This window comes from Sturnira hondurensis, unplaced genomic scaffold (assembly GCF_014824575.4).
Source record: "Sturnira hondurensis isolate 20B ecotype Veracruz unplaced genomic scaffold, ASM1482457v3 Scaffold0018493, whole genome shotgun sequence".
Taxonomy (NCBI): Eukaryota; Metazoa; Chordata; class Mammalia; order Chiroptera; family Phyllostomidae; genus Sturnira; species Sturnira hondurensis.
In genome coordinates, this window is record NW_028091124.1 from 485732 (window position 1) to 499726 (window position 13995).

A 13995-nucleotide genomic window follows, 5' to 3' on the forward strand; every position below is an offset into this window, starting at 1 on the left:
AGGGGCAGGGCCAGGGTCAGAACTGCACCCGCGGGCTCCTCCACCTCAGGTGTGGCCCTCACCGTAGTGCCCGCCCACTTGCCCGCCTGCAAGGGCCCAGAGATCACCATGGCACTGGGGAGGCTCGCTCCAGACGCCCTGCAGCTGGCAGATCCGGACGGAGCTGGGGGTGCTCAGGCTGTAGCCTTGGTCACATGAGTACAGTGCCACGGAGCCCAGCAGTGTGCTGTTGAAGCGTAGAGTGGCATGCTTCACCTCCTCAGGGGGGCCGCAGTCCACCTCTGCAAGAACACAGCCATCTGTCTGCACCACAGGACACCGCCAGCCAGCCCCACAACTCTGCCCTCTGCCCACTAGGCCATAGGGCCCGGGACCCCTGCTCCTCATGCTGCCCATCCCATGGCGAAGGTGCCTTGACCTCCAGCATGGGCTTCCCAGAGCTTCCCTTCTTCCCCTCCATCCCCTGCACTCCCTTCCCACTGTCCTCTGTTCTCCCAGGGTTAGGAAGAACTCTTGTGTCCCCCCGATGGCCCCCCTGCCTTCTCACCTGCCTGGCACCGGCGTCCAGTGTACCCTGCTCGGCAGTGACAGGAGAAATCTGTGCCCAGGTCCTCGCAGGTGCCCCCGTTTACACAGGGGTTCCGGAAGCAGGGGGAGGGGGCTGCAAGGTCACGGGGTCACTATCACCCATCAGTGTCCTGCACACTGGCCTCTAGGCTGCACGGGGTACCCCGCCTGTGCTGCTCCTCCCCTACTCCTGCCTGGGCCAGCCTTGCTGGGGTCTGGTTTGGTCTCCAGCTGGGCTGTGTTCACCATACCTAGCTCGCAGTGCCGCCCGGAGAAGCCTGGAGGACAGTCACACTTGTACTTGCCGATGTAGTGGAAGCAGGTGCCACCATTGTGACAGGGGCCTGAGGCACACGAGTCTGGCTTCCCTGGGAGCAGAAGGCACTGCTAAGATCAGGTGTCACGTGCACACCACCGCTGCCCCTCCCCTGGTCCTGGACATCCCAGAGCCGGGAGCCTTCGCAGGGACACTCCTGACGAGCAGACGCTGCAGCAGGCCAGGGTCCCCCGCCCCCACCCCATTCCTAGCCTGGGGCCGCACCAATCTCACAGTGCCTCCCGGTGAAGTGGTATGGGCAGCTGCACTGGTACTCGCCGCCTGCCTCCTTGCATGTGCCCCCATTCCGGCAGGGCCCTGAGCTGCACAGGCGTGGCCGGGCTGTGGAGGGGCAGAGAGAGACTTGGAGGTGGGTGACCTGTGCCCACGGTACCCCGCATGTCTTCCCAGTCCCTGGGCATGCATGGGCCCTGCAGGCCTGGGACCATCGAGGGCCAAGCCCATCTGGAGACCCTCACTTCACTTTGGGAGCCTCTGTCTGCCCAACCTCTCTCCTCTGCCCAAGGCCCTGGGACCACGGGCCCTTCTGGTGGGAAGCCACTCCACAGCGCAGCGAATGCTGCCCTGTCCTGCCTGTAGGACATCTCGGCCCCGGCGGCCTCCTGCCTCAGTGCCCCAGCAGCAGGAGCTCATTCCCAGGGCTTGTGCACATCCTCCCAGGTGCCAGTGGTGGACACATCTGTCTGCACCTTAAGTCATGCCCAGGGACAGCCCCTTGGCCTCCTGGATGTTCACGGGGCATGGCGCGGCAGGAGGGGGCCTGCCCACCATGTGCAGCCCTTATATCTCCCCATCCCACCCCGATGCAGTGCTTCACAGGCTTCCTGTCCACGTTCCAGCCACACCGTCCTGAGAGCAGCCCCTGTATGTCTGTGGGACGCCTCTGTCAGGGTGAAGGACCAAGTGGTGAGGCCTCCGCCTGCTACAGGGGGAGCAGTGGGGGTTCCGTGGGTCAGGGTATCGGGGACCTGTCCCCCGGGCCACTGTGAGAGCAGAAGGTTCCAGGTAAATGCAACCAGGTCTCGGGTGGGTTCTCCACAAGCAAGGGAGCAGGAGGGCTGCAGGGGACATTGGTGGCTCAGTTGCCTGTGCCCCAGGAGGACGGCGCTCCAGGCTCTGAATGAGGGGTTCTGAGGGCCTGAAAGGGACAGTCCAGGGGCACTGGTGAGAACAAGAACACCTGGAAGGCGCTAGGGGAAGAATAGTTACACTTTCAAGTGGCTAAATGTTGTCGATGTTCTCTAAGTTGAATTAGATTTAACAAAGTCCCAAGGAATTTTTTTCAAATCAATGATTCTAAAATCTACTTGGAAAAATGCTGAGCAGGAAATGAGGTGTATTTTGAGGGCACGTCCTGATCAGACTGAGGAGGGGAGGTGCAGGCCCACGGGGTGGGGGGGTGCTGCCCGGCTCTGTCGCCCCACCTTTCTGACGCCCTACAAGGTTCCGACGCCCCACCTTTCTCACAGTGCCTGCCCTGGAACCCGCGTGGGCACTCGCAGGTGTAGGAGTCCTCGTGGGCCTCGCAGGAGCCTCCGTTGAAGCAGGGGTCCGAGTCGCAGGGTGACGGCAGCGCTGTGGGGTCAGAGGGCGGCCCTGGAGCCCATGTCAATAGGGAAGGCCACCCTGACACCCTGCCTGGAACCTTCACCTCTTAAAATACACTGCTGGGCCCTGGCTGGTGTAGCTCAGTGGATTGAGCGCGGGCCTGCGAACCACATGATCGCGGTTCGATTCCCACTCAGGGCACATGCCTGGGTTGCAGGCCAGTTCCCAGCAGGGGACTCACGAGAGGCAACCATACATTGATGTTCCTCTCATTCTTCCCTTCCCCTCTAAAGATAAATAAATATAAAAAATATTTTAAAAAATACACTGCTGGGTCTTGATTCCTCCTGCTGGGCTCTAAGACTCCTCCCTAGAATTTTTTTTATTCCTAATTATTCCAGAATCCAGCCTCTCTCTTCTTGGAGCTGGGGTGGGGCTGTGGTTCACCACCATCATCATCGCACGCAGTCACACACTGTGGATAGCTGCCCGCTGAAGGTCCCTAGTGGCGAGTGGGGTAACCACATGCTGCATTACGCGTGCATCACCTATGTTCACGGCTAAGCTAGGGGCTTGGGGGGATGCTGTGTGGCCGCCAGGTGTCCTTCCCATTGCCAGCCTGCTGCAGGAAGGTGGGCAGAGACCAGTCCACGTGACGGAGGACCGGGAGGGAGGACACCCACTGCAGGTCCTCTAGTGCTCAGTGGAGAGCCCACCACTTTCCTCCCGACACCAACCCTCAGGTTTCTGGGTTGCTTCCCAGCCCACAGGTTCATCCCTGCTCCCACCCCTCTCACAGTGGCTGATGTTGTGGTCCGTGTGGCAGACGCACAGGTAGCTCCCACCATACTCCATGCAGTAGCCGTCGGGGCACTGGCTGTTCATGTTGCAGGGTGTGGCTGTGACCTCTGCAGGGGAAGGATGAAGCCCTGTCTCAGGTTTTCCTGGGACCTTGTGTCCTTGCCAAGGGCGGGACTGTGCAAGACCCTATGACCCCACCAGGGAGACCGGGGTGAGGCCTTTTTGTTGCCAGCTCCCTCCTGTGTGGGGGTGGGGGTCACAGAACCACTGGTTGAGGACTGCACCTGTGGGTCCGGGTCCAGGCCCTCTCTGGAGGACAGCCAGAGACAGGCAAGGTGTCCCCTGCCCCAGCTCTGAGCACCTACCAAATTCACAGAAGGGCCCAAAGAAGCCTGGGGGGCACTGGCAAGAGGTGTTGTTGGCCCCTGGGCATCTGCCACCATTTCGGCACTCACAGTCATCAGGGGTCCCTGCCACAGAGAGAGGGAGGGGCCTCCAATGTAGGAGTGCTGGAGGGTGGGGTGAGAGGGTGGAGGGGGTGGGGCCCTCCCCCCCCCCCCGCCCCCCCGCCCNGTGCTGGAGGGTGGGGTGAGAGGGTGGAGGGGGTGGGGCCCTCCCCCTCCCCTCCCCCTCCCCCTCCCCCTCCCCTGCTCCTGGGAACCTTCCCATAAGAGCTGCTGTATTCAACTAACACACCTTTCCTTGCACACACCCTCTGTCATGGGGTTTGCACACACACCCATGGGAGGCCCTAGCCTGACTGCAGCCCTGCAGCCCCGCAGCCCCGCAGCCCCGCAGCCCCGCAGCCCCGCCACACGCACTGTCCCTGCAGTCGGGGCCCATGAAGCCTCCGGGGCACTCGCACACGTGGCCCTGGTCTGCATCCACACAGGTGCCCCCATTCTGGCAAGGGGCTGAGAGGCAGGTGTCGGGCATTGGGGGGCTTCCTGTAAGAAAGACAGTGGTCACCAGAGCAATACTCGCATATGTCGGTGGTTTAGCCTCTGTTCTCAGTGCCAAGTGGAGTTTGGGCCTGAGGCCTGTTTCCTGGAAGCTGCCTTCCAGCTGCCCCTCCTCCACGAGCCCCTCTTGGGAGCAGAATGAGAGGCAAGGGTGAGAAGGAGGCAAGGCTGGAGGCCTCCAGATGCTTCTGGTCAAGCATGTCTGTTAGTTAAATACTGGGATTTTCTATGTGCTTTTCAGTCATTGGTTTCTAGTTTAATCTCACTATGGTCAGATAACACAATCTTTTTCAATTTATTGAGCCTTATTTCATGGTGGCAGGATGGCCCGTCACGGTGAGAGCTCCCTGGGCCCTTGAAGAGAACCAGTATGTGCATGACGGCCTGACCAGACTGGCTGACTGGGCCAGGAGGGCCTGCCCCTGCCCACTGCTGTCCACGTGTGCCCACTGTGCACTCTGCACCGACAACTGTCTGTTTCTCCTGTGCCTCTGCTGGCTTTCGCCCTGCGTATCCTGATTCATGTCAATAGTGTATTTAGAATCATTGCAGCCTCTTGGTGAATCTCTCCCTTTGTCACTAGGAAAGGTCTCTCTTCATCCCCCGCAGTTCTCCTTGTTCCAGGGAAGCCAGGCCAGCTTCCCTCTTCGTTTCTTGGGTGTTCATTTCTTCACGTTTCAGAATTTATCTGTTAAATTAATACACAGTAAAATTGGCTTTTGTTCGCAGTACACTTCCATGAATTTTAACGTGTAGATTTATGTGGCCCCTGCCATGGTCAGGATCAGCACATTCTGTCACCCCCAAGACGTCCCTGTTTCCTCTCTTCAGGGTCACAGATGCCCCCATACATAATGGAGGACCTGGCAATGTTGTGCTGCCTTTACCCAGAGGCTGGTGAACGGTGGCCCACAGAGCAAATCCTGCCCGATGCTGATTTTGAACATGAAGTTTTGTGGGCCTCTGCTGTGCCCATATGCTGATGTTCTGTCTGTGGCTGGCTGCTGGGTGGTGCTGAGTGGCTGTGACCACGTGGCCAGAAAGCCAAAACTATTCACATCCAGCTCTTTGCAGAAGAAGCTGGCACACTCCGCTTCAAGCTACTGGTGTCATATAACTTACTTCTGTATATATTATAGAGTCCGAAATTTATCATTATTTTGTTTTAAAGTCACCTTTAAAGAGACTAAAAGATAACAAAAAAGTCATTTCTAGAACTCTTCGTTCCTTGGTGTGGATCCAGATTCTCATCTGGTGCCACTTTCTTCTGTCTAGAGAGTTTCCTTTAACATCTCTTGTACTGCAGACATGCAGGTGAGGAATTCGCTCAGTTCTCTTCTGTCCAAACGTCTTTATTCACCTTCATTTCTGAAAGCAGTTTGACAGTGTTTTCCTTTCCGTAAGTGAGGGGCGCTGCCCCACCGTCGTTGGCCTTGGATAGGTTGGCTGCCACCACCCCATTTCTCCATGTGGGTTCTGTCTTTTTGCTCCGGCTGCTTTTGAAATTTTCAGCAAGTTCACTGTGATGTGGCTTCCTGTGGTTTTCTTCATGCTTTCCTTGGATATGTTTTCGTTTTCATTAAGTGTAGCAAATGCTTCCTCGTGTACTTGCTGGGCATCAGCACCTCCCTCCACCCGGGGCTCGTGCACGTCTACGGTGCGGAAGAGCTGGTTTCAGTCTCGCTCTGTGCTGCATGTCGACTGGTTTCTGCTTCTGCCTTCAAGTTCACTGATGTCTCCTCTGCAGAGTCTAGTCTGCTGTCAACAGTCCAGTGTGGTTTTATTTATTTTATTTTTTTAAATATGTTTTATTGATGCTATTACAGTTGTCCCATTCCCCCCTTCATTTCTCTCCACCCTGCACACCCTCTCCCCCCCACATTCCCCCCTTTAGTTCATGTCCATGTGTCTTAAGTCCTTTGGCTTCTCCATTTCCCACACTATTCTTGCCCTCCCCCCTATCTATTGTCTACTTACCATCTATGCTACTTGTTCTCTGTACCTTTTCCCCTTCTCCTCCTCCCACTCCCCTGTTGCTAACCTTCCTGTGATCTCCATTTCTCTGGTTCTGTACCTGTTCTAGTTGTTTCCTTAGTTTGCTTTTGCTTTAGGTGTGGTTGTTAATAATTGTGAGTTTGCTGTCATTTTACTATCCTTGTTTTTTATCTTCTTTTTCTTACCAGTGTGGTTTTACATTCAGATATTATATTTTTCATCCCTAGAAGTTTCTCTTTTACCTCCTGCTTCTCCTGTGTCTTCCTCCCGCAGCACTCTTGGGTACGTAGAACAATTCATCATAGGCGATTAAATATCTTATTTGCAGATTCAGTGATTTCTGCCATCTGTGTCTGTTGATCCGCCTTTCTCCTGGTTGTGGGCTGTATTTTGTTGAGTCTTTGCATACCTGATACATTCTGACTGTACATGGCAGGTTCTGGGTTCTGTTGTTTCCTTTGGAGAGTGCAGGGTTTCATTCCGGCATGCGGCTAAGTTACTGGGGATCAGTTTGATCCTTTCACACTTTCTTTCAGATTATTGGGGCAGGTCAGATCCTCCTTTAGCTCAGCAATTCTTTGTCTCCACCACGATGGCGATGCTGCGCTGAGGACTCCACATGGTGTTGGCCCGCCCTGGGTACGAGGAACTCCCTGCACTTTGGCTGCCAAGGGCCAGGGACTGCTTGACTTTCAGCTCCCAGCTATGGAGACATCACCCACCTGGACTGTACTGAGCAAAGGCACAGGGGGTCTGTCTGCAGAGCTTTAGGGCTCGATCTCACCCCCGCCTCTAGCAGCTCTGTCCTCACTGATATTCTGCCCACAGATTCCAGGCAGCAGACTCAAGTCTCTGTCTCCTCGACTCAGAGGCCCAGGACTGCTGGAGTCTGGACCCTTCAGGTCACCGTGGGCTGGAAACTGCCCCCAGTCAGAATTGCGCAACTGTAGGGCCCACTCGTCTCATTCCTGCTTCTTGGGACAGCAGTCACGTGCAGTCCATTGTCCAGTGACTGAGAGATGTTGTTTCACATATTTTGTCTAATTTTCTAGTTCTTACTGATGGAAATTCTCAGCACAGCTAATCCTTCTTGGCAGGAGCAGGAGGCTAGATTCTCTCTATCTCTCTCTTTTTAATAGTCTCCAAGTTTTGGCCAGTTTCTTGTTGGATCTGATCAGAATGCCAAGGTTTGCACCTTGTAATGTGGCTGCTGAGCAGATATCAGGGGTAGAATGTCAGTTCTGTTGTTTCTTCCGGTTTGCTTTCATTTGCTTTATTCTTCTGTACAGAACATGTTTTCTTTGCAAAATTGTTTGAAATCACTTGTTTTCTGACTAGAGTTTAGTTAAACATGCTGATATTAAAATAAAAATCTGGGTAAGGTTGCCAGTTCGATTGCGGTCAGGGCACGTGCTTGAGTTGTGGGCCAGGTCCCAGGCTGGGGATGCACGAGAGGCAACTGATAAACACTTCTCTCACACGTGGATCTTTCTCCCTCCCTTTCCCGCTCTGGAAAATAAATCTGGGCGAGGGGAACTGTGCCATCACCGTCATTTCAGGTAACCAACCAGCAAAGAGCGCCACCCTCCGCCCCCTGCACCGCCAGCCCTGGCCCTCTTCTCAGGACACAGGACCGACGGTGGGCGCAGCGCCCCCACCCGTCCAGCTGCGTCTCACTTGCGGGTGAACGTAACGTCCTCCTCGGGTGTTGACCTGGGAGAAGCCGGCCGAGCTGCGCACAGTGTCGGGGCGCCGGAGGCAGCAGGTCGGCCGCGCCTCGCCCTGCAGCCCCGGATTTACTCCGAGGGCTGCGGCATCTAGTAGGTCTTCAATCGATCTGAGTCCTAACCAGCATTTAAGGCAACGTGAGGCAGAACGGAAACCAGCGGATCTCATCACACCCAGTAAGGGTCTCCCGTGGTGGTCCCCTCGCCTGGGCCCCGGGAAGGGGCGGAAGAAAGGATGGGACCTTCGGGTCAGTTCCCTCCCGCAGGGGCAAGGACCGGAGAGTGGCCACCGTCCCGCGTCCCTGCACACGACAGGGAGAACCCCCCCGGGAGGTGCTCGGCCTCACACAGCGCGGGGTGGCCGTTCTGGGCTCAGGGGACAGGCTGGGGCTGGGCCCAGCAGCGAGGGACAGAGGGCGGTGACCTGAAAGCGCTGCCACCTGCGGGGGGCCCGAGGCCATTACCTGTCTCGCAGCGTGGTCCCTCGAAGGGCTCTGCGCACAGGCAGGTGAAGTTCCCCACGAGGTCGACACACGAGCCTCCGTTCAGGCACGGGCCCGAGGCGCACTCGTCCAGGTCTGCGGGCGTGGAGGCGGGAGCTGCGCTCCGCGGGGAGGGGCTCCCGCCGCCTCCGCCCTCCGCGCCCAGCCCCGCCCCTCGCCCTCCCCAAACAGCCCCGCCCCGCCCCTCCACGCCCACAAGCCGCTCCGGGTCCGCTCCCGCCCCACCCAAATCCCCGCCCCTCCCTGCACCCGCGTCTGGCAGCCCCGCCCCGCCCCGCCCCGCCCGGCCGGGTGCTGGCCGCTCACCTGTCTCGCAGTCGTCGCCCGTGTAGCCCTCCGGGCACGTGCACACCGCGGAGCCGCTGACCGTCCGGCACTGGCCGCCGTTCGCACACGCTTTGGCGTCGCACGGAGACTGTGCTAAGGGGCAGAGGGTGGAAGGCTGTTGGCATCCTGGCTGCTGTGCTCCCTGGGCCCCAGGCGGTGGGGATGCTGCCGGGGGTAGCCCAGACCCAGGGCCGCTGAAAGCTCGTCTGAACCGGTTTGTTTTTCAGAGGTGGGGGTCGCTGGGCTGACTGCGAGGACAAGAGCTGTGTCAGAGCGGGGCTCCGGGCCCTGACTGAGAGCCTTTCCAGCTGGTGGGGACTCAGCCTACGACAGAGCCTCCAAGGGCAGCAGTGCCCAGGGGAACAGGAGGGGCCTGAATGGTCCTGGGGTGGTGGGGGTGGGGGAGGTGATGCTGCTTGCAGGGATGGCGGGAGAAGGTACTGGACCCCAGTCAGAGTGGGAGTGAGGGGTGCAGCCGGCCTCTGTCCACCCTCCCCCACCTGCGTCTCACGGGGGAACTCGGGCTTCCCGGCTCCCTCATGGCCACTGACAGCAGAGGGGGGTGGGGTGGAGGGACGGGACACACCACTACCTTCGGTGTCCTGCTGACAGCTGGTTCCCCAAACAACGCAATACAGTGACCAGAGGGATCCCCAACAAGCTGACGGACATGCAGCCCTCCCTGTGTTGTGGGGGCCAGGGGAGGAAGGAGGGGAGGGCCCAGCCCCCAGATGTGCAGGTGTGTTAGTGGCTGAGGTCTGTGGGTAGCAGACAGGCGTTGGACCATGCGAGGCAAGGGGCGTCTCAAGAAGGACCCCAACCCATGGCCCAGCTGTGGGAGCCCCAGGGCTGGAGAGAAACAGCCTCCCCTCCTGCCAGAGCCGCCGGGGTTCAGGGTTCTAGGGTGTAGGCAGGAGGGAGGTGGGGGCAGATGGTGCTGCTTTCCACCTACAGCTGCCTGTTTGACCTCGGAAACCCCTATGCTCCCTTCAAGCTGGTCCTTGGGTGAGAGGGATCCATCTGGAACATGGCACTGGCCTGTCCCAAGGCTGCTCCCTGGTCTGAGCGCCCGCCAGGGTATTGTGGTCAGTCTGCTGCCACAGCCCTTGGCTGTTCTGGGTGGCCCAGGTGTGGTGCCGAGCCCTCTTCGCTTGGTGACCCCACCAAGCTGCCCACTGCCCTCTGGCCAGCAGGACTACCTGGCCATCCCGCAGCCAGTGGAACTTGGGGTCCTGGAGGTTTCCTCTTACCTATCTCACAGGTGGGTCCCCCGAAGCCAGCCAGGCACTGGCAGCTGAAGCTGTTGACGCCGTGCGTGCAGGTGCCACCGTTCTGACACGGCTGGGAAGCACACTCATTCACATCTGAAAAGGGGCGGCTGGGGCTTCAGTGGAGGAAGCAGGTCAGGAGGGTCTCCGGCGCCTGGGGCGGTGGGCTCAGGGGGCTGCTGTGCACTGGTCTCTCACACTTATCGTCAGGAACCCACTGGGTTTGGCACCCCTGGCAGTGCCCCATGTATGTCATTCCCTGGCACAGGGACAGAGACCCTTGACCTTGGGCTCTTGGGGCCAGTGGCTGTGCCTCCAGGGTTGCTCTAGAACACAGGGGCAAACACAAGGCCCACAGGCCGAATCTGGCCTCCGCCTTGTTTCTTCTGGCCCGCACCTTGTTTCCACCCAGTGGCAGCGCCGAGTTCTCACTTAACTGTTACGGAGTAGTTACATACAGTCCTAAAGGTACATTCGGCCCTTTGAAGGCAACCACGAGACTGATGTGGCCCCTGGAGAAAATCAGTTGAACATCCCTGCCTAGAGCCCAGTGCCTCCCGTGGGCAGTGCCGTCGGGGAACTCACCCAGCTGGCACCTCTTCCCTGTGAAGCCCGAGAGGCAGGAGCAGGTGTAGGAGGGATTGCCGGTGACACAGTCGTCGATGCACTTGCCGCCATTGAGGCACGGGCGCAGGGCCAGGCACACAGAGCCTGTGAATAGAGGAGGGAAGGTGTCACCTCCCTTCGCCCTCCGCGACCCGGAGGCTCCGTCTCAAGCAGTGGCTGTGCTGCCACCGGAAGTTGAGCATCTGCAGTTTGGCTTTCAGGACTGCACAGGGGTGCGCACTGATCCCTGCCCCCTGTCTGCATGTCACACGGATGTGGGACTCGGCTCCTGAGCTGTGACTCTGGCTGCCTGTGGAAGGCAGGCTTATCTAGAATCCCTGGCACCCACAGCAGCTTCTTATGCCATTAATCTGTCAGCTTCCAAACTTGTCCGAGGGGCTCCCAGCAACACAGGGAGACATGAGTGTACCTTGTGGACCAGGGGGGTCCCTGTGTAGAAACCAGAGGCTGTGGGGAGCCCTCAGCTCCGCTGGGGGTTGCAGTCTAGTCCCAGTGTTGCCTCAGTCACAGAAATTAGGTAGCTCTGCACACTCTTCCCCTGTGTGTACAACCAGGCCTGTGCTCAGAGTTGTTGAAGGTGGTGGCTTCCAGCCAGCAGGGTGGGGCAGCTCCTGGGGTCCCTCAGGGCCAGTGGACCCTCACACCTGGTCCTCTAGGACAGGCAGCCCGCAGAGCCCTCTGGAGAAGCAAGGCTGCTGAAGTCTATGGTTGGTCAGCACAGAGTGGCAGGTTATGGGCAGTGTCCCAAGGTCAGTTACTAGGAGGGCCCTGGGGAGAGTGGGCATGGCATTGAGGGGTGGACACTCTGGGAAGGGCCCTGTGGCCCAGAGCATCATCAAGGCTGTGGGACCACACCTTTCCGTCCCTGAGCCGTACCTCTCTCAGTCCACACGGTTTGGCTACCCTGCAGTGGGTGGTGGCTGCCAGTCTCTGGTGGCTGCCTGTGCCTGGACAGGCTTTGCTCAGAAGCCAGAGTTCTGGGTGTGAACCCACAGCCCTCCCTTCCCAGTGAAGCTGATGTGTGTAACCTCAGGACTGACCCTCCCTGGCTCCATCTCCTGGGCTTGCAGTGGGGCGGTGGGGACGCAAGGGGGCTGGCCCTCGGCACCTCACCCCCCACCAAGCACTGAGCTCCCAAAAGCCTCTCAGCAGCTGGTGTGGAGGGGCCAGCCTGCCTGTTCCGCCTTCTCCCCCTAGAGGCCTCAGAAAGTGGGGGAGGCACCTCTACATGGAAGAGGGGTCTTGGAAAGACTGTAGCCCCTCTTCTGAGGACGCTACTCCTTAGGGTCACAGCCTGCAGCCTCTGCAGGGGAGCATGGACCTGCCCACACCTGCTGACCCACCTTTCCCCGCCTGTACTGAGACCCACCCAACCAGTCCACACCTGCATCATCCTTACTGCTCAACCACAGCATAAGCCCCTGGCCACTGGCAGGTGACACACAGCCAGAGCTCTCTGTGACCCACACAGAGAAGTGCCTGCCACAATGGTATCCCCATGCCCTGAACCCCCACTGCCCAGAGCCCTGGCTGGGGTGCAAGAGGGCTTGACCCTCGGAGGAGGGAGCAGGACCATTGGCCCCTGGGCTCCCAGCGCTCTTGCCTCGGCTAAGCTCAAACTCTGGACTGGGGTCTGCCCAGTGTCCCAGTGAGAGGGAGGGCCCAGGCTCCCCGGTCCCTCTCAGGGGACACCATCCCCAGTCCTCTGTGAGTCTTCCTGCCCCAAAGGTGCACTCGCTGTCTGTCCCTCCTGTGTGCACACCCTCCCTGGCCCTGACCCCACCTTGTGTGCTTGCCCCCCGCGGGTCTCTCATGGACTTGATGTTTGGGGGAGCAGCCCTTCCCAGTGGCAAGGATCCCCATGGGGACAGAGGTGAGTCTGCAGGGCAGGCCCCGAACCGGCCTTACCAGGCTCGGTAGGATTTGTGGTCAGCCCCTGTGGGCAGAGGGGCTGAGTCGGCCGCTTGACACCTCCTCCCTCGATTTGTAAGTAGTAAAGTTTCGGGGGCATCATGACTTGCCCAGGGCCACACACCCTTCTGCAGCTGGTCCAGCTGTCCTCCACCGGTCCCATGCTCAACCTGGGGTGGACCCTCCCCCCTCTGCTCTGTGTTCTGGGCCAGAAGGCCCCTGGGTGTCAGGGACCCCTGGGTGTCTCCTTTCTGTTGGGTAGATGGGTGTCCAGGTTGTCAAACAAGCTGCAAGTCCCAGCAGAAAAGGTGAAATGGGGTAAACAGAACACCTGCCCCCTTGAGTGGTCCTGGGGACTCAGGCGACCCCGGTGGCCAACCGGGCCCAGGAAGGAGGCTGGATTTTGTCTCCTCTGCACAGCAAATCATGACCTCCAGCGGGTATCCCCTCCCCCCTTGCAGCGGTGACGCTAAGGCCCCCGGACCCCCGCACCAGGAGAAGACTGAAGTTCAGGGACCAGCCCACCGGGACTGCAGATGTGTAGGGTGGGCCGGCAACCGTCCCCTTCCCGCTCCCTCTTGCCCGACCCCCACCCCGAGGCCAAGCTCCCGGCGCCCGAGCCGCCCGCTCGGTGCTCTTACTTGCATGGGCGCAGCCCCCCACGCGCACCTGGGCATCATCGATTCTGAACGCCCAGCGCCCGGGCACGCCCACATTGGTGCTGGTCTCCACCTCCGCCATGTCCGCGGTGCGCGAGCCCGGGATGCTGAAGTAGCGCTGCCCATCTCCCGCATTGAAGCCAGCCTGGGGGGTGGGAGTTGAGAGTAGGGCCAGGTGCGGGCGGGGTCCGCAGGTCTGAAAATTCCTGACACCCACTCACCCCTCACCCCCGCCCCCGGTTCCCAAGGTGGGACAGCCTTGGAAACCAGAGAGCTCTAAGGCTTACAGGTGCCCTCCCACCCTGCAAGGCTCAGCATCTGCCCGGCCGGTCCTGACAGCAAGGGACAGCTCCCTGAGCCAAGGGCGTGGTTAGGCCTCGCACCCCAAGCCCTGCTCCAGTGACTCGGTGCTGGGGCTCTGGGCCCCCCCTAGGGGAAGTGGGTGGGGGTGCACAGCCACAAGGAGGACTGGCCAGCTCTGGGCAGTGGCACTTGACCACACCTCCCACACCCCCCACACCCGGGATTGCTCACCGCCCTGCTGGACCTGGGGGCAGTCAGTGAGTGCACAGAGACCCCGAGGCCCCGGTCGCTGCTGCAGCTGGCCCTGTGGGGCCCGGCAGTGTGCTCAGGACACGGATGCCTTCAGCCCCAGGGTGTTTTGGGGTTCTGGGCTTGAGACACCTCTGCACAGAGTGGCTGTGTGTCGGGGGGCTGCCTGTCTCATCAGCGCATGGCAGTGCCGGCAGTGGGAGTGGAGCCC

General features: G+C 59.6%; 1 protein-coding gene across 1 annotated transcript in view; it reads right to left on the minus strand.

Annotated features, from left to right (window-relative positions):
• Positions 1-13995, minus strand: part of SNED1 (sushi, nidogen and EGF like domains 1) — a 56177-nt gene that overhangs the window by 31340 nt on the left and 10842 nt on the right. The window contains 13 exon segments of the mRNA XM_037069285.1: positions 108-281; positions 548-661; positions 819-935; positions 1109-1225; positions 2363-2479; positions 3250-3360; positions 3619-3723; positions 4075-4200; positions 8402-8515; positions 8747-8860; positions 10018-10131; positions 10621-10746; positions 13215-13377. Coding sequence (XP_036925180.1) covers positions 108-281; positions 548-661; positions 819-935; positions 1109-1225; positions 2363-2479; positions 3250-3360; positions 3619-3723; positions 4075-4200; positions 8402-8515; positions 8747-8860; positions 10018-10131; positions 10621-10746; positions 13215-13377 — 1612 coding nt within the window.